Source organism: Alligator mississippiensis, chromosome 9, assembly GCF_030867095.1.
Source record: "Alligator mississippiensis isolate rAllMis1 chromosome 9, rAllMis1, whole genome shotgun sequence".
Classification (NCBI taxonomy): domain Eukaryota; kingdom Metazoa; phylum Chordata; order Crocodylia; family Alligatoridae; genus Alligator; species Alligator mississippiensis.
In genome coordinates this window covers 12,594,260-12,613,725 of record NC_081832.1, presented here as the reverse complement: position 1 = coordinate 12,613,725, position 19,466 = coordinate 12,594,260, and the positions used below count along the sequence as shown (strand labels likewise).

General features: G+C 45.8%; 1 protein-coding gene across 1 annotated transcript; it reads right to left on the bottom strand.

Moving 5' to 3' along the window:
* Positions 1-1,971: 1,971 nt before the first annotated feature.
* On the bottom strand, positions 1,972-6,112 carry KCNG1 (potassium voltage-gated channel modifier subfamily G member 1). The gene is made up of 3 exons (XM_059733144.1): positions 6,046-6,112; positions 4,034-4,838; positions 1,972-3,148 (listed from the first exon to the last, which is right to left on the bottom strand). The coding sequence occupies exons 2-3, from the start codon at positions 4,790-4,792 to the stop codon at positions 2,378-2,380; spliced, it is 1,530 nt and encodes a 509-aa protein (XP_059589127.1). The 5' UTR covers positions 4,793-4,838; positions 6,046-6,112; the 3' UTR covers positions 1,972-2,377.
* Between the last annotated feature and the right edge of the window lie 13,354 nt (positions 6,113-19,466).

Here is a 19,466-nt window from a genome sequence, read left to right as displayed (position 1 = left end):
GTCAAGCAAAACTCCCCAAAAGATCAGTATATATATAGACCAAGCCTTGATTTCAGAGTGAGTGTTGTCCAAGCAAAGACTCCAGAATTTGGCCACAGATTTTGGGATAGAAAGGACAATGAAAATACAATGAGCTAACATTGATTTAAACATAAATTAAAAACTGGGCCAGATCCTCAGTTAGTAAAAAGTGGCATAGTGTAGAACCAAGCTGAAAATCTGGTTGATAATCACTTGATTTGATTTAGATTTATTTTTACAGCTAACTTCTCATTTAGGGCCCAACCTTTAAAGCACATCTTTGGATAAATGATTTCAAACAACAATTAAACCCATTTTTAAGTCTCAGCTCCTTTTATAACAGATGTTATCGCGTAAAGGGTGAGGGATCTGTCGTGTTTATGTTATAATTACAGCTACAGCTGGTTACATTTAAAAAAAATTCTTTTGGCTTAAAGTGCGTTCCTTTTTGTGAAAATTTCCCTGTCTTTCTTCCAACTCTAATTAAAGTACAAGTAGGCATGTCAGGAGAAGTAAATTATATTCCTAACTCTGTCACATAATTGTCTTGTTTTGGGGCTTTTAACTCTCTGTGGCTCAGTTTCATGAGGGTATTTACCCGATGGCAGAGCAGTTGGGTGGGGCCTAATTCATTAGTATGCTAGAGACATTCAAACTACTGTTCTTTCTTAATGGGCAAACATGTCAGTGGGATCTCTCTAACATGTTATTTTGTAAATATTTTCACCTGCAACCAGGAAAACAAGAAGGCTTGGCCATTCTGTGCTGGTTGGTGCAATGTGATTCAGACAGAAGTACTAGTAAAGACAAGCTCTTTCTCTCTCATTCTCACCCTCTGATGAATGCTGCAAAGCATTCACATGGCTTGACACCTCTGAGCATCCCTGGTCAAGAGAATTCAGGGGCTAATACAGCAGGGATATCGCACGTTAGGTTCAAGGTGAGTTGGGAGCAGGAACTTTCACAGTTCCTGGATCATGACGGTGAACAGTGACCTTGCCTTTTTGAAACATAGACCCATCTCCTGAAGTTTTGATTTTTATTAGACAGTCAAATCGGCCAACTTCAGTCCTTTTACTTTGTCCTCTGAGCAGTCATACAGCCCCATCCCACTCCCCTTGATATCAATGGGATTTTGCTGATGGGTATCCCTTGGGGCAGGACCCAATGCTGAAAAACGTCCTCATCCCTGTGATCCCATTGTCTTCACAGGAACAACCAGGAGAAGAAATAATCACATGAATGATGAATGCAGGATTGCACTTCGGGTCCTCAGCTGTCTTTCAGTCTCCTATGGCAGTTTTCTTAATTGCCATGACACCTGCGGGAACTGTTGAAGGCAGAACTAATTAGCAGAAAGCTTTGCACCTCACAATCTTGAGTCATGGGAAACTAAATAAGTCTGTCATGACTCAAGTCATATTATTTCCTTTCTCCATCACTGACAACTTTTAAGGAGCTAATATCCCCCAAAGTGACACAGCACCAGAATCACCCTGACAAATTCTGGTGCTTCCCCTAGAAATGGGTCCTGTCTGTAAGTGCTGTATGAGCACAGGGGAGTAACCAGGGCCAGATGTTAGGGTGCTGTTGGGAGGTTACCCTGCACATGTGACATGATGTGCAGTTCCCTCCTTTCCTCAGCTTTGTGTTCCCAAAACTACTTGAGGGAGTTCTCTGTTCAACTATATTGGGTCTATAGTATAAGCCCATTTTAGTTTGCAGCTGGTAAGCTATTAGTATTTATATCTTTAACCCATGACAACCCTAACACATCCACATACCCATCACTCTTCTTCACTCTTACTGTTAGGGAGGCCTGCCTCAAAAGGGAAAAAAATGCACTTGCCTGCCAAATGACACACATCTCACTTAACCCTTTTCAAGAGTACAGTAGGTCACACACGTATCTGGTTAATTCCACTATAGTCAATGGAGTTACACTAGAAATGAATTTAGCTCTGAATTTATTTTATTTACAGTATTTATCTACAAGAAAATAAAGAAGGCCAACCTTCTTTATGATCAACATTTATACGTACATTATGGCTTGTTTGGAAAATTAATATTACAAATGACAACAGCTTGTGCCAGATACATAACGTTTTGTTGTTCTCATTTTTGGTCATAGATAACTTAAAGAACTAATAATTTAAAGGGAACACTGTATTAGCTGTACACTTTATTGAAGGACAAAAATAAAATTAATAACTGGTTTCTCAAACCACATCAGCTCACAGGCTAACAACTCTTTCCTTGCTATTTGCATAAAGGTTTTTTTAAAAGCTTCTAAAGCAAATGATAAGATGGGATCTATCACTGCAAAACATTGCCCAACATCAGACAGATGTAAATATTATTCATTGTTCCTAGTCTCAGAAGAGATAGTGGGAAATATAATGTCACTCCCTTGTGATGCATTGTTCAGCTGAGACTTTGCTTTTAATAAGAACTGTGCTCTCCTGTACATGATTCTTTCCTGTTCTTGCTTTAGCTCAATGTAAGAGCGGGAAAATGTGTGAAAAATGGAGGTGACGGGAAATGCCATGAGGAGGATGCCACTTAGGATGCTGCTTAATGCCACCACCTGGCCTGGAATGCTTCTGGGAACCATGTCGCCGTAGCCTACTGTTGTCATGGTGATTACAGCCCACCAGTAGCATGCAGGGATGCTGGTGAACTCCTGTGAATCTGCCATCTCATTTTCAATGACATACAAGAGCGGTGCAAAAAGTGCAATGGCCACGCAAAGGAAGAGCAGCAAGAGTCCAAATTCACGAGTGCACCTACGAGCGGTGAGCCCTAAAGTCTGCAGGCCGAGGGAGTGTCTGGCCAGCCGCATCACGTACAGAATCCTCAAGGCACGGAGTATACGGAGCACCAGCCCGACTTTATCCAGGTAGATGCTTCCAGAACTTGGCTTTTTATAACCCACAGAGGTGGTATCTACTAGCAAAGTGATGTAATAGGGCAGAATGGCAATAATATCAATCAGGGTCAGTGGCCTCCTCAAAAATGCAAACTTGCTCTTTGCCTGGATGAATCTTAGCAGGAACTCCAGTGAAAACCACGCCACGCAGACAGACTCCACAATGAAAATATTGTAGCACATCTGGGAGCATTCACCCTGGAAGAAAGAGAAGGAGTTTGCAATCAGTACATGGACACTAAGTGCTTTTTGGGTGAAACATGAGGAACATTTCTGGTGCTAAAATTATAATATTAAAAGGAATTGAAGCTGTATTAATGGAAAACCAGACTGGCACATCTATTGAATTACAATTACAGGCTCAGCTCAACTCATCAGAGGCTCAATACTTTGTCCATTGAAATCAGTGGAAAAACTTCCACTGACTACAGCAGAAACAGGACCTGGGCCTCCTTTCCTAAATGTTTAAAATAAGAAGTTTAATTTATTGAAGTCCCTCCATGTAGCAGAAACAAAATTTACAAACATTTCCTGAAATGTTTGTCCTCAGTCTCTAGCTCACAGGCCTGATCTGGCCTGTAAGTCTCTCCATGGGTCTGGAAGTTTGGTGGCAGGAGCGGTGGCCATGTTAATAGCAGCTCCCCTGCTGCCAAATTGCCAGACCCATGGGGAGCCCTGCAGGCCAGATGATGTGGCGCTGAGTGCTAGTCCGTGCCAGTGCATTTGGTTCATTTTGCAACTGTATCTGGTGTGTGGGGTCAGGCTGGCACGTGGCCAAAACACCTGTGGACCAACCCTGGGCACCAGCCCTACACTGGATCAGACCGGAGGCTCAAACCCACATGTGGGTTCCAGCCTGCAGACTGGCCCTGCACCACTTACCTGGCCTCCGGGGTCGCAAGGTTGAATGCTACTGGCACAGAACAGTGCACACTGACTGTCATGTAAGACATTCAGTATTGTTCCCTGTGGTCCTTCATCCTGCATCCATGGAAGAAAAATGCAAATCTTTGGCAGGGGCAGGGGCTGAACTCTTTTGCTTTTTTTCAGCAAATGTGGGTTTCCATCCTAAAATCAACTTACTTTCTCCTCCTCCTCCCTCAAGTCAGGCATGGTGCTGATGGACAGGTTCACTGCAGTAATGGTCACAAACAATACAGATAAACAGGCAAACACTTTTCCAGGAAGTCCAGACTGAGGCCTCTCTACCATGTCTTGCAAATTTTTCATGCACAGGCTAACTTTTGTCTCCTCCACTGTCTCACCCGGGTTTTCGTTTTCTATGAGGTCATCCTCCCTTTCGTTCAGTTCAGCAAACTCCTCCATTTTTTGCAGATACCTCCTCTTGCAGCACCAGTCCAGGTTGTCCTCCTCAATACCCCAGTAGAGCAGCTCCTCTTGGAAAGAAAGAGCACACATCTCTCGCAAGAGCCGAAGCTTCCCGACCCGCAGAAATGTCAGGATTGTCCTGAAGGCTCCTGGGTTGCGATCAAAAAAGAATTCATTGCATGTCACATCGTAATCATCACAGATGTTTAGAATGTCATCAAAATTGTTGCAAAATTTCAATTGTCCCAAGCGCGTCAGGGGGAACTCATCAAGTGTGGTCCATGGGAGCAAGTATTTAATGCCCCCTACATTTATAATTATATGGTGCTTTCGGTCTTCAGGGTGAATGCTTTTAAAGAGATCATTTTCAGGGTGAATTAGCTTGGCTCTTTGGTAGAAGACACCCTTGAGGGCTTCTGTTTCTGGAAAGAATGTGTGGTTGAAGGAAGTGTCTGAAGCACAGCTCAGGGCACTATAGTCATAATCAGAATTTTCTCCTGTTAAGAGAGTCATCTTGGAAGGTAGCTTCACATCACTTTGATGCTCCTGCAAGAGTTTTCTGGAATAAAGAAAATACATACTTTTGGTTATAGCATGTTTGTTTGCATTTTGGGTCTCTGAAACAAAGATGGTAATTGAACTGTGACTATGGATGTAGGGCTGCTAAAGAAACTGGAAAGGAAATAATATGCTTGCAGTGGCTTAGTATTTCAGAATGGGAAATGTAAAAATGAACTGAACACTGACTCAACAGACAGCTCAGATGTCTGCTATAGAAAGGGAACTGGAAAGAAGTCATCCTGTTTATTTACTTTATAGAAAAATATTCTTATTTGCTTATTTTAGTACCTCTTAAGTATACACACACAAAAGTCAAAAGTTTATTACACTGTTCTTCACTAGCTATACATAATCTATTTAGGCAATATTTAACTGATTTTAAGAAGTCACAACAGTTTTGAAAAAATACATTCACACAGACATTCATTTTTAATGCTTGTATGGCGAGTGTAGATGATAGTAAATATAAACGCCCTGGCAAATTCCTCTCCAGAATTTCGGACATGATTTAGGAAAGAGTGTTTACTAATGTTAATGAATTCCACACGCGTTAGAACGCTTTCCTTTGGATTCAATAATTGTTTATAATTAACATTGTAACCGCTGTGCTATATTTAATCTTAGCTGGGAACAAAGATGAAATTTCTTTTTTCTATTACTATAAAGAGCCATAAGGTAGTTATGGCTTAGTTTTAAAAATACTAAGGCTCAAATTACGTGCTAGTGTAAATGGAGTCGCTACACACAAGGAATGGAGTGGCCTTGGGCTCATATTGATATAAAAATTAGGTCCTAAACCTGCTAAACTACCCCACAGTACTTAATATTCAATTCAGAATGAATCCCATGGCAGCTCAGGTACAGGAATGTTCAACAATAGTTCTAGATTTTTTTTTCTGTGTATTCACCTATTTTTATATGAGAAGCTATTTAATTTAATTGGACAAATTGTGTTTTAACAGAGTGACAATTGAGTGCAATAAATAAGATGATAATCTCATTTTCCAGCCACAGGCTCAGAGAAGAGCAATACATAATATTTTCTCCAGCCCTCCACAGCAGTATATATTTTTGTGGTCTGTCTTTGCGTACTTATCATCTGTCCTTAGGAAGCTTGGCGGAGCCCCCTGCCCTTGTGGGCATTGCTCCACTAAACAGACAGCTGTTCTTTCCTGGGACTAAGTTTTATAAACCAGGCTACTTACTTTAATCACACACACACCCTGCAGACAAACATCAAGATTATCAAATAGCAGAACAATTAATGCACAGCTGCATTTTTAATCTCAGTGGAAGAGATTTTTCAAGCATGCCCAATCTTACTACAGGGTAGATCTTAATGTTACCCTCAGTGCACCCATTATCTCAGCTTTCCTCTGAAACTTAACAGCAGGAGTCCCTGCTTCTGAAGTAACCTTCTGTACCTCTTCCACAGGTGCAAGCTGACTTAGGTGTGTTCTAGGTGGAGAGATATCTTTACGTGCTTCACCTGCAACACTTCTCAGTATAAGAATTCAGTAATCACCCACCTCTACAGGCAGGATGAAGGACTGAAAGAGACATACAAGTTGAACAAAGTTTCTTTAATTTCCTATTAAAACAGCATCAATTCTGACTTGAAGTAAGTAAAGATGGCTTTTCTTCTTGTTTATATCGTGTAGCAGAATTTCTTCTTGTTTCCTTTGTGGAACAGAACAGCTCTCAATGCTGTGAAAATGGATATGGAGGGAGAGATCCACTACATCACAGAAAAGATGCCAGAAACCTCAATATGTTAAACTTCCACTGACTTATCACTTACAAAACTGAGCTTTAAGTTCTTTTGTCTCAGCTTGGAAGGCATAAATATAGCAATCCCAAAAGCAAAAGAACTGTAATGCTGCAAACCCTTTTGAAACCAAGATACAGAGTGAATGATGGGTTGAATGAGTTGGTCTGTACTGGCCACTGATTCAAGAGTCATGTTTCTGTAGGGAACTGAGAGAAAAGGTAGTTTTGTAGGGAAAAAAATTGTCTGGATTATTCTTTCCAATACTGGGACTGTCAGTAACTTCATAACAAATATTGGCTCTCTGCTATTGACTCTTTGCAGATTAGTGCAGTCCAGATAAACTAATACGTCTTGCATAAAATGGCAGCAAGGCCTCTTAAGTTTGTACCTGCAAAAGAACACAAGTTGGGGAAGCAGATTCAGAGGCCATTTTTCAAAGGCTGTTGCTGTGGTTGGATTAGAGCTAATAAAAGCATTTCCAAGAGAAGCAGAAAACGATAGTCAGACTTGCAATTACTGCATGTACAGTGCTTCCACATGAACTGTTTTGATTGGCTTCACAGCTAGTATTGTATTCAAGTGTTCCTGAGATATTATCAATGGGAAGGATACAAAGGGGAATTCCAGCTACTGCCCCAGCTAGGATGTGGGAAAAGCTGTAAAACACCAAGCTGCTGCACAGACATTTAAGTGAGACTCCTTTTGAATAGTTTTAACACCTTGACCATGTCTAGCCTGGGGAGCAGCTGAGGAGAATAAAAATGCATGTATAGTTAATGGAAAATTACAAATAACTGTGTACTGAGTTAAAGTAACCATTTTCCCTTCTGCTATACTGGATGATGTGGGTTAACAACTTACGCACCAAATCTCAACCAGAAAAAAACCCAAGGAGACAGCTCATCTCTGTAATTGGTCTGAGCTGCCTTGACATCCACTGTTGATACACTATGAGGAGATGGGGAGGAGGAGTGGTTGGGGGGCATGTAAATGGTGTGTGTGTGTGTGTGTGTGTGTGTGTGTGTGTGTGTGTTTTACACTGAACCCATAGGTATCAACTGAGATAACTGGACTATAAAAAGGATTTCTTTCTTTGCCTTCCTACCTTGGGGTCTGTAAGCATTAAGCAGACCAAATGAATCCCTAAATGGTTGGAGTTGTAAACTGTGGCCCTTGGCTACTCTGTCCTGGTAACTGGAAGTCAAGAAGCCTCCATGCTGCACTTCAGTGTTAGGTTTGTGCTACAAGCATAGGAGGAGACAGATGTATGCTTCTAATGCAGATAGCCCCTTGCAACCACCCCTCCACCTTGCTGAAACCGAACACAAGCAAGACAGAGGTGTGATAGGCCCAATGGGGGAAGCACTCCGAACACCAACCACTACCCTACTTTGTCCTCCACGGAAAGAGTCTACCCCAAAATGGTAAAACTGGTTCTGGACTCTAGAGCGATGGCCACAAAAGTGCTTTTTCACTTGCAATGAACCAGAAGACTGCCCCCCATCTTAGCAAAGGCAGACCTCCCCTGCTCTCCAGACTCAGGCTATTGCTACTCCCCAGCTATAAGTATGAACTCCTCCAAACTCAGAAAAGCTTGAAAACACAGCAGTCTCCTTCTCTGTCACACCAGCCACCAGGAGCACTTCGTTCCTCAACTCAAAGTTCTCCGCTTGCGGCCCTGTGTCCCCGTGCAACGCTGGGTCAAGTTCAAGATCCTGGCTCAGGTTCAAGGCCTTTGAATAGGTTTTCCCAAAATACCGCTATAGGTATCTCTGTGGCAACAACCTCCCTCCAAAGCTGCATTTCTCTTGGAACTATGAGGCTGTCAACCTACTGGGTGAAGTCTGTGAAAGCAGGAAACTGAACTTTCTTGGAGCTCATTACTGGAGAAGATCAGAATGACCCAACACTTCACAGCCTTCAGAATAATGTTTAAAATGCACTGTTTGAGCCTGTCATTTCTAGAAACGCAAAGGAACACAGCCAAAGGGAAAAAAAAAAGAGGAGAAAAAGCAGACGCAAAAGAAAGAATCAGAAGAAAATTAGGGGAAGGACAAGGGGGGGAAAGGGAAGACAAAAAGCTGTCCCGACTTGGCAGGAATGAAAATAAAGCAGTACATTGTGCTATGCTTGGTTTGTTGTACAGGTTGCATTATCCTCTTGAAGCACTGCTCTAGTTCTCACTCTAAGAGGGTACCAAGACTATATGGCTTGGGCACAGCTGATCCTATTGCTGATGAGGCTGAACAACAAGCAAACAGTGTTAATCTCTTTAGAAACGTACAGTGTAAGCCAGTATTAATAGGGCTGTGTAAAGTTTCCATTTGGGGACTTGACTTCTGTACCATTTATAAAGAAAATGCTGCTGGTTTGAAAAATAAAAATATTCTGGGCTTATAAAGAGTCTTCCAAAGAAGCCTGCAAAGACCAAGTTTTACTGAGCATTAAAGCATCATGTAAAAAACTGTGATTACACTAATGTGCAGTAAAATAAGCTACTGCACATTATGCATCACTTAAAAACCATACGCATTCGTTGCTGCGCATTAAGACAGCCTAATGTGCATTTCTTTAGTACCCCATTGGAGGTCCTAAATGTAATGCACGTTAGAAAAAGCACCTTAATCCACACGTAGATGTGCCCAGTGTAAGTTAACTGGCCACAATGGATTTGTACCAGAAATGAACTTGTACCCTTTCAGTCCAATCTGAATGCTGTATCATGCCACAAGGTGCAAAAACCGAGCAAAGCAGCCTCAAACCAGTTCTACTGGCTGTCTAAGCTGAGATTTCAGTTGAAAGAGATGCTTTAAGTTTTAAGGAAGACCTTGCATTGGAATGTAAACCCTCTAGACGAGTTAGCCAGTTCAAGAGAAGATTTTTCTGGATGATTAAATAGAACAAATTTTAAAGAGCTGTTGAACTGGGTTCCTCAAATTAAATCTGTCTGGTAAGGGCCAGTGATTAGAAATCCATTAGTTTTTTGAGCCAAAGTTCCTTCTGCTCATTGAGTGGTCTGGGCAAATCACTTCTTCCCCCAATCTCCTTTTTCCACCCCCACTTGCATCATTTTCTCTGTTTCTTGCTGTGTTTGTGTACTGCTTTTTTGAAGAAGGTCTGACCTTGGCAGCGGGGGCAATATTGAATTCTAGGTGCAATGGTGATAAGTTACTTTAATGGCCAAAAAAAACCTCCCTGAAAACTTTCTTAGGTCACAGCATCTACAGCATATTAATGCCTCTGAATGGTACTGCATGCCTGCAAGTAAGAAATTAAGTTTCTTCAGAATCATTTCATGGGGTGATTATTATCTACTGTGTCCCATGGATTAAATGAGATTTAGAAAGCTGTATGATTGCCCCGAGTCTTCAGCCGGAATTTGGGAAAGCTGTTAAATTAATAGAGTCACAGGAGGGATTATTAAGGATGAATTTTTGAGACAAGGAAACAGAAAGGACATGTTAAAATTCTACTCCTGATTTTTTTTTTTGGTGTCCTCTGCAGTACTTTGAATTCTGCAGTGCATCTCTGACGTAATCAGAGATCCTGCAAAAAGCCTTGCGACTCTTCTGTGGTGCAGACAATTCCAAGTTGTAGGAAACAGCCCAAGAAAGACACGGGTCCTTCAAACCCTGACTGTCTAAACATCTCCACAGACTTCTATACTGAGTCTAATGCATGGAGCTTTACCTTTTTGCTGTTTATCATTTTTTTCCTTTATAATAGAAAGCAAACTTGTTCCAATGCAGCATGAATACCCTCCATAATGTGCAGCATGAATGTTCCCTCCAAAAATCTCTGCCACATTAAAACTGCCCTGCAGTTTAATGATCATTCCTGCTTTGGGTTTCCCTCAGCAAATAATACTTTGTGCCCTTCTCAGGCTCTATTAAAATTCAACTGGTTATTGTCATCTAAAGCTTCTTTATTACCTGCCATCTGACTCTTGTTCTGAATCTCCTCTAACAGAGTACCATGCTGAAGTACTTCAGACTGCATTGCTGCAGTTTTTTTATGTAGCCATAGTGGGTCTCAAACTTCAGTTCACAAAGTGAACTTTTAGCCATATCAAAATAAAGACCCATAAGTTTGTGCTTCAGGGTTGGTTTTCTTTCTCCCCCTTTCCTCCCCTCCAACTTCCTTCTGCCTCCCCCCAAACTCAGCTTGGTAAAAGTATCCTGTTGTGGGGGGGAAGATAGGCACCTGTCTGTTATTCAGTCTGACCCCATCAATGCTGCATCTAATGACAAGTCCTGTCAACAAACTAAAGGTGGGCAACAATATTGTCCAACCTGTGTTTAATTTGAGCCTGCTATAGAGCCTAATGCTCCTGCCCACAGCAATCAACAGAGAAGCAACTTTGTCAAAGAAAACTTCACATCTTCCCAGCAAATGACTGATATTGGATACAACTCACTGCACGGTTTGCTCTCCTGCTCTGCAAGCTGCTGTGTTTCGAATCCAAGAACATGAGGGTGGGAAGGGACGTCGGGAGGCATCTAGTCCTCAAAGCAGGACTGTCCCCAGCTATCCTCCCAGCCAAGGCTTTGTCTACCCCCTCTTGAAAACCTCCAAGGACAGAGCTTCCACAAGCTCCCTGGGTAACCTGTTCCAGTGCTTTACTACTCTGCTTCTGAGCAAGGTCTTCCCAATATTTAACCCAAACTTCCCTTGCTGCAGCTGGAGACCACTGCTCCTTGTTCTGTCATCTGCCTCCACTGAGAACAGTCCAGCTCCATCCTCTTTGCAACCCCCCCTTCAGGTAGGTGAAGGCTGCTGTCAAATCCCCTCTTGGTCTTCTCTTCTGCAGACTAAATAAGCCCGGTTCCCTCAGCCTCTCCTCGTAAGTCCTGTTCCCCAGCCCCCCGACCATTGTCACTGCCCTCCGCTGGACGCTCTCCAGCTTGGCCCCATTGCTTCTGTAGTGGGGGACCCAAGACGCGCGCCAGGGCTCCAGCTGTGGTCTCAGCGGTGCGGAGGGAAGGGAAAGGATCACTTCCCTCCGTCCGCCGGCAGCACGGAGGCAGCCCTGGGCCGCCTTCACCCCTCCGCACCCAGGCGCGAGCCGAGGGACTTACAGTGGCAGGGGCCGCTGCTCCGCGCCGGGCCCCCAGCGCGGGGGCTTCCCGCGGGCGGCGGCGTCGGGGCGGCGGCATCCAGCACCCGGCGGCCCCGGCCCCGGCCCCCGGGCACTGCACCGCGCCGCGCCCGAGCGGAGCGAAACTTTCCAGGCAGGGAGCACGAGCAGCGCGCAGGAAACGAGCAAGTGGGCGTGTGTGTGTGTGTGTGTGTGTGTGTGTGTGTGTGTGTATGTGTGTGCCCACCCCCTCCCACGCGCGGCTCCGGGCAGGAGAGCCTGTTACCTGTTGCGCTAGCGGTGGGGGCAGGCGGGGCTCGGCCGGCTCCACACGTGCCCGGGAAGCGCCCCGCGGAGCAGCGGGCAGCAGGTCCGGGCTGGGCGGCAGCCGGCGCTGCACTGAGCGGGGAGGACGCAGAGGGGCAGAGCCATGGTCCCGGGGCGGCCGCGGGCTGGGGCTCGCGCGTGTGCGTGTGTGTCCCGCACAGGCGTGTCCCCACAGACGTGCACTGCGCGACAGGCGCCCGTGGGCGGGAGCAGCTGGTGGCGGAGCTGCAGCCCGCGCGCGGGTTGTGCCCTCGCCACGGCGGGCACCGCGCACGCGAGGGTGCAAACACGGGCGCCCCCGCTAGGTCATTGGCCGCGCGCGTGTACAAAGCCCCTGCACGCGGGGACCCGCCACCCCCCGCGTGCAAACGGCGCTGGCCGCGCACAGCCGGGAGCCGCTCGGGTCCCCCGCACATGTGTCCGCGCAGCACTGCGCGCGGGCGCCGGGCGAGCCCCGCCCTGCAGCTCCGCGGCGCGGCCGCCGGGTGTCGCTGTTGGGCGGCGGGTCGGAGCGCGCCAAGCTCCCGGCCGCGCAGCGCAGCCTCGCGCGAAGCGGGGGAAGAGCCCCCTCTTTATCCTCGGGTGCCTCAACAATGTAACGATAAGTTAGTTGATAAATATTAACTAAGGCCCTTGTTACACAACAGTTTTGGGCGCTGCTGGAGTTCTTCTCCCCTGCATTGTCCTCACACCTTCAGATGGTTTTAGGGGTGTAGGTTGTAGCCGTGTTAGTCTTCGGTTTACATCTTCACCGCCTGCCTGTCTGGCATGCAGCCCAGCCCGGCCTCAGGCTTCTTTACCAATCACTCTACCTAGGAAGAGCGCACACCAGCTGCAGAGGCTTCCTCAGCCTGACCAGGGGTTTTTAAACCCGAAAGCTTGCTAAGAAAATGTTTCCAACTATTTAAGTTGGTCTAATAAAAGATATCAGATGCACCCTTCATGTGGTTTTAGGCATTGGTGACGCGTAGGGGGTGCAGGTGGGCCTCCTGAGTTTGGCGGTGCACTCCCTGACAGAAGCGCTGCCGACACTGCCAGCGGCGCTTGTGGGCGGTCACCACTCGCCTCCCCCCCTCAATCGCCACCTTGATCGCTGCCTTCATTGACACTGCTGCTGGTGGCGTCTGCAGGTGGTCGCTGACCACTGGTCGGCACTCGTCACCCCCCGCCTTGCTGCCGACACTGCTGCGGCTGCCTGCAGGAGCTCCCCACTTGACACTGCCATGTCCCTGCCACTGCCACCTGAAGCCAGTTGCTGCATCCACCCACGGGGGCACGCAGCGTTCATGGCTTTAGGGGAGTAGGTTTTCATAGATTCATAGATGTTAGGGTTGGAAGGGACCTCAATAGATCATTGAGTCCGACCCCCTGCATAGGCAGGAAAGAGTGCTGGGTCTAGATGACCCCAGCTAGGTGCCTATCTAACCTCCTCTTGAAGACCCCCAGGGTAGGGGAGAGCACCACCTCCCTTGGGAGCCCGTTCCAGACCTCGGCTACCCTAACTGTGAAGAAGTTCTTCCTAATGTCCAGTCTAAATCTGCTCTCTGCTAGCTTGTGGCCATTGTTTCTTGTAACCCCCCAGGGGTACCTTGGTGAGTAAAGCCTCACCAATTCCCTTCTGTGCCCCCATGATCAACTTATAGGCAGCCACAAGGTCGCCTCTCAACCTTCTCTTGTGGAGGGTGAAGAGGTCCAGGTGCCCTAGTCTCTCCTCGTAGGGCTTGGTCTGAAAGCCCTTAACCATACGAGTGGCCCTTCTCTGGACCCTCTCCAGGTTATCCGCATCCCTCTTGAAGTGTGGCGCCCAGAACTGCACGCAGTACTCCAACTGTGGTCTGACCAGCGCCCGATAGAGGGGAAGTATCACCTCCTTGGTTCTGTTCGTCATGCATCTGCTGATGCACGATAAAGTGCCATTAGCTTTCCTGATGACTTCGTCACACTGATGACTCATGCTCATCTTGGAGTCCACTAGGACTCCAAGATCCCTTTCTGCTTCCGTGCCACCCAGCAGGCCATTCCCTAGGCTGTAGGTGTGCTGGACATTTTTCCTCCCTAGGTGCAGCACTTTGCATTTCTCCTTGTTGAACTGCATTCTGTTTTTTTCCGCCCATATGTCCAACCTGTCCAGGTCTGCTTGCAGCTGTTCCCTGCCCTCCGGCGTGTCCACTTCTCCCCACAGTTTTGTGTCATCCGCAAACTTGGACAGAGTACACTTCACTCCCTCGTCCAAGTCGCTGATGAAGACATTGAAGAGTATCGGTCCAAGGACCGAGCCCTGCAGGACCCCACTGCCCACACCCTTCCAGGTCGAAACCAACCCATCCACTACGACTCTCTGGGTATGACCCTCTAGCCAATTCTCCACCCACTGGACTGTGTAGTCTTCCAAGTCACAGCCTCTTAATTTGTTCACCAGTATGGGGTGGGATACCATATCGAACACCTTCCGTATCAAAGGTTGTAGCTGTGCTTGTCTCAAGACATAGGCAGACAAGGTTCTTTGGGTAAATCTGGTATTTTTTATTAGCCCAACTCAAATAGTTGGCAAAAATTCTTTTTTGCAAGCTTTCGGGTATAAATACCCCTCATCAGGCTGAGGAAGCATCTGTTGGTGTGCGCTCTTCCTGGATGGAATGAATAGTAAAGAAGCCAGAGGCTGGGCTGCATGCAAGGGAGGCAGTAAATTGAGGAGTCAGCAGGTGAGACAGGCGGGGGTGGTGGTGGGGGGGAGATTTTAATATGGTTTTAAACACTTGCTATGCAGCACAAGTTACACCACTCCAGGGCAGGATTATCTTTGCTGCTACCTAGCTCCTGTTTTTTAAGCTGTGACCACTCCACACAGATGTGCACCCATGGTGAGGTCCTCCAGCATCCCAGGATGCCTCACACCCCTGCCCTAGAGAAGCCTGTCCTGGCTTACCAGCCCTCTAGTGGCAACTCACAGCTGCAGCTCTTGGTCCTGTCCCTGCTCACTAGGCCTCTAGTGACAAGTCACAGCTGTGCAGGTAGGAGACATTCAGAGGTTTCTAGACTAAGGGTGTGACTTCTCCAGACTCCAAGCTAGCACTAACATGGATCAACATTTGTGAGGCTCACAGCGTAAGGTGTAATAAGGCACTAACATTCTTACATGTAGGTAGAACAGACCCTTATGGCTGTATCTGCGTGAAGTAGGGATGGGCTGGCGGGCAGGCAAGGGCATTCCTATTAAGCCTGTACATCAGAGTTTCCTATGTGTGGATGTGAACCATATGTCTTGATGTTGAGTGTTGATTATGTGGTGAAACACTGAATTGGGATGGAGGAGATCTTGGATTTACTCTGCCTCAGACTTGCTGTGTGACCTTGGGCAAATCACTTAATTTGCCTCCACTTCAGTTCACTCTCTGGAACAGGTTTAATAATCCTTCCATTCTCTAAGCCGTTGTTTTTCTTGTCGGTTAGGCCCTACTTCTGCCAGAAGGATGCACGATGCAAATTCCTGTCCTGTTCTGCAAAGAGATATGTGCATGCAAATTCCTATCCCTGGCACGACTGAAACTGTGAGTACTTTTGGGCAGGGGCTATCTGTTGTTTTGAGCCCTGTACTTGGCCAACCAGTTGCTGCTGTAATATTTGGCCAAGCTCATTCCTGTTGCAGTACCCATGGGGACAACATAATTTATAGTTGTTTTAGACTGATATTTTCTTTTAAAAATGAATAGTGGTATTGAAACTCAGAATTGTGCAAGTGCAGAGAAACAGACCCTGCCTATCCTCTTCAACAATACTTTTCAAACAGCTGTTATACAATGAATTGGGAGGCAGGAGCCCTACGTTTTATGTTGATTTTGCAAGTGACTTTCCATGTCACCTTGAGAAAGTCTTTTAGCTTGCTTGAGCCACATGTTATCTGCTGAAAAAAGAAATGATTCCTGACCACATTGATGCCTGTAAATTGTTTTGAGCTCATTAAATAAAACACGTTGTGCAGTTTTGTTCATTAGTAACTGGTTAAAAACAGTACTGAGAGGGTGTGTCTACACTTGTATTTAGCCAGCTTAAATTTACTGTACAGTAAGTTACTGTGCAGCAAGCAGGAGTAGTCTGGCATTTACACATGCAGGTGTTAAGGCACATTCACACTGTGTGTGGACTGATGTGGAACTAAAGTGTTAGTCACACAGTGTTACTGTGCAGTAAGGCGTCTACACGTGCAGTAGTGCACACTAACGAATTGGACGTAAATTTGATACCTGCATGATGCAGGTATCAAATTTACACTCAAGTCAGTGTACATCATGATATTTACTGCGCAGTATGGGCATGCGCATGTAGATGCATGCACCTGTACTGCGCAGTAATTTTGGTTACTATGCAGAAAATATGCACATGTAGACGTGCCCAGAGAGCAGTTATCAATGGTTCATTTTCAAATTAGAAGGTCATTAGTAAGTGCTGCTCAGTATGTTCAAGTAGTGACTTCCGTCAGTGGTGACTTGTAGGGGGTGCACGTGCACCCTCTGAGAGTGCTGTTGCACCCCCTGCAAGGCCACGCTCCCTGTTTAGGTGATGGGCAGGGGGGCAGGCAGGAGTACCGGTGCCCCACCTGAGAGTGCCGGCCTGGGAGTGGGGCCGCCAGTAAAAGCAGCCGGGTCGCTTCCGGAAGTGGCTGCGGGCCTCGCGGAAGTGGCATGGCTGCTTTTTGGTGAGTGAGATCGGCTTCGGGGGGACCCCCCCACCCCGGTCAGCATGATTGGCTGCAGGGGACCCCCCACGGTTGCCAACTCAAGAGGCACCAGTCGCCCATGACTTTCATGCTGATACAGAGTGGACACTTACAACATTTGCAAATGAAACCATGTGGGAAGGGGTTTCATGCACTTGAGGACAGAATTAGGAATTCAAAATAATTCTGCTAAATTGGAGATATGATCTGAAACCAATGAGATGAAATTGAGTAAAGACAAGTCCAAAATACTACACTTATGAAGGGGCATCAAATACAAAACAATGACTCTCTAGGTAGATAGCAGGAAAGCAAAAAAAGATCTAGGTGGTGTACAGGGTCACAAACTGAACATGAGGCAACAAAGTGATGCTGTTGCAAAAAAGGCAAGTGTCACACAGGGATTTATTCACAGAAAGTAAGAACTCTGCTTAGCAATGATGAGGCTTCAGCTGGAGTACTATCTTAGGCACTGCATTTTAGGAAAAATGTAGATAAATTGGAGATAGTCCAGAGGACAGCAACAAAAAGAATAGATTTAGTGATCATGACTTATGAGGAAGGATTGTAAGAAATAGAATTGCTTCATTTAGAAAGGAGAAGACCAAGTGAGACTATGGTAACAGTTCTTCAGTGTGAAAGCAGTTGTTATAAAGAAGTCAGTGATCAATTTTTCTTCACATTCACTGAGAGCAGGATGAGAAACTAAATTTCTAATAAGGGAGATTTGAGGTAAATATGAGGTAAAACTTTCTATCTGTAGTGGGAGTCAAGCATTAAAAGAAGCTACTAAAGGGAGTTAGTGGATACCCTGTCACTGAAGGATTTGAAGAACAAGTTAAACAAACATTTGTCAGGGATGGTTGAGTTATGTTGCTTCAATCTTGCCTCGGATAGACTGGATCAGGGGTGGACAATTATTTCAGATCAAGGGCTGCTTAATGAGGTTTGGAGAGCTGTCAAGAGTGCCGCAAGAGTACGTCTCTTGTCCAACTGCTAAGCCCCACCCTTTGACAGGTGCGCCACTCCCTGGATGCCACCTTGGGGCCAGAAGTCCCTCCCCAAACCCCAGAAATACTCCTTGGTTGCTGTCTTGGAATCAGAAGTCTCCCCTGTCACATAGTCCATGGCATAAGAAGGTCCACCCACCTAACGCCAAACCTTGCTCTACTCGCTGTCATGTAGATCCCAGGATCTCCTGCCCCCATCACATGGTCCCTGATATCATACAGACCATCCCTTGACTGGGAAACACTGCCCCTCCACAGGGCGTATCCTCATGGTGCATGGGCTGTCCCTGGGGCCTCAGAAGTTCTGTTCCCTAGTCCATGAGGCACAGGCATGTTTTATCAGGTAACAAAGGGTTGTGACTCCTCTAACAACCTGTCCCATTGTCCTCAACAGATCCGTGGGGGCTTCACAGGTGTCAGACCTCCCCAAGAATGGTGTCACGTAGAAAATTTTCGGAAGAAGTCATTTTAACAAAGTACAGATAAAAAGCAATTTTAACAAAGTAAAGATAGAAAGCAAATCCTACACTAAAAATCAAACCTCTACTATAAAAGATTTTAATTGTATTTCAAAAAATAATTTTGTCCTAATTTTTTTTTGAGTAGCGTATATAGAAGTGATTGCATAACGGCTCAAAATAAAGTCTTACTCTTGTACACTGTATGCCACCCAAAGTGCTGGTGGAGTGTACAATACCTCTCCAACCTCTTCCAGTTGGTCACCCCATTTCTCCCCTGACTCATCCCCACCAGTGGTCTCACCTTCCATGACTTGATGGAATAAGCTAACTAGGGTCCTTCTCATCAGAGGAACTGACTCTCAGATACTCAGCGCTTGTTTGGATGGGGTCCCCTCCACCTGTATCCACTTTTGCTCTAGCTGTTCCTACGAGCTCTGAGCCCACTATTCAGGACTACTGGTTTCAGGTGCAGCATAGCGTGGAGCTGGATTGTAACTGCCAAGCCGGGTCGCGCTGACACATCACTGAAAAGGTACTAGTGCAAGAAAACCCTCAACATCCCAGGCTGTCTAGTAACAAGGTAGGGGCCCCATTACAATGTTGAAAATTAACTCAAAGAAAAATGAAGGAACTCATTCAATGGGAAGAATGAAACCTCTAATGTGCATTAACCAGAGAATCAAAGTTAGGCATCATCTCCATTGTTGCAGTGCAGAGAACTGCTGCAAGGTGGTCATCACTCATTGAAGATCTAAGATTTCATCTATTGACTTTCATTACAGAAAATGCTTGCTTACATACGTATGTTGATCCAAATAGCACAAGCACCTTCCAGGCATGAGCCTTGATCTTTGGTAATTTCTGTTCATTGAGAGAGGCATAAAACTTAGGAAGCAGCACTAATGTGAGCTGCTTCCTAGCATTGCATCACGTTGCAGCTCAATAAGCTCAAACTGGAGGTCACATAGAGTGTTGTCAACATCAAATGTGAAAGGTGAGGAGACCAAAGATTGGTTTCTTTCTATCACTTGAAAATGTTCCAGTTGGTGAGAAAAGTCAACATGCAAGTCCAGTAGTAATGACATTTTTTTTTAGGTTTTGATCCCAAATGATAATCTGCTGCAATGTGGGAAAATGGCTGAAATCCTTGTTCCCTATATGATGGGAAAAAAGGAGTAACTTCATCATAAAAGACCTGACATTGGAACGCAATTCATGAACAAAAAGCCCATTCCCTTGTGGTCATGAATTTAGATCATTCATGTA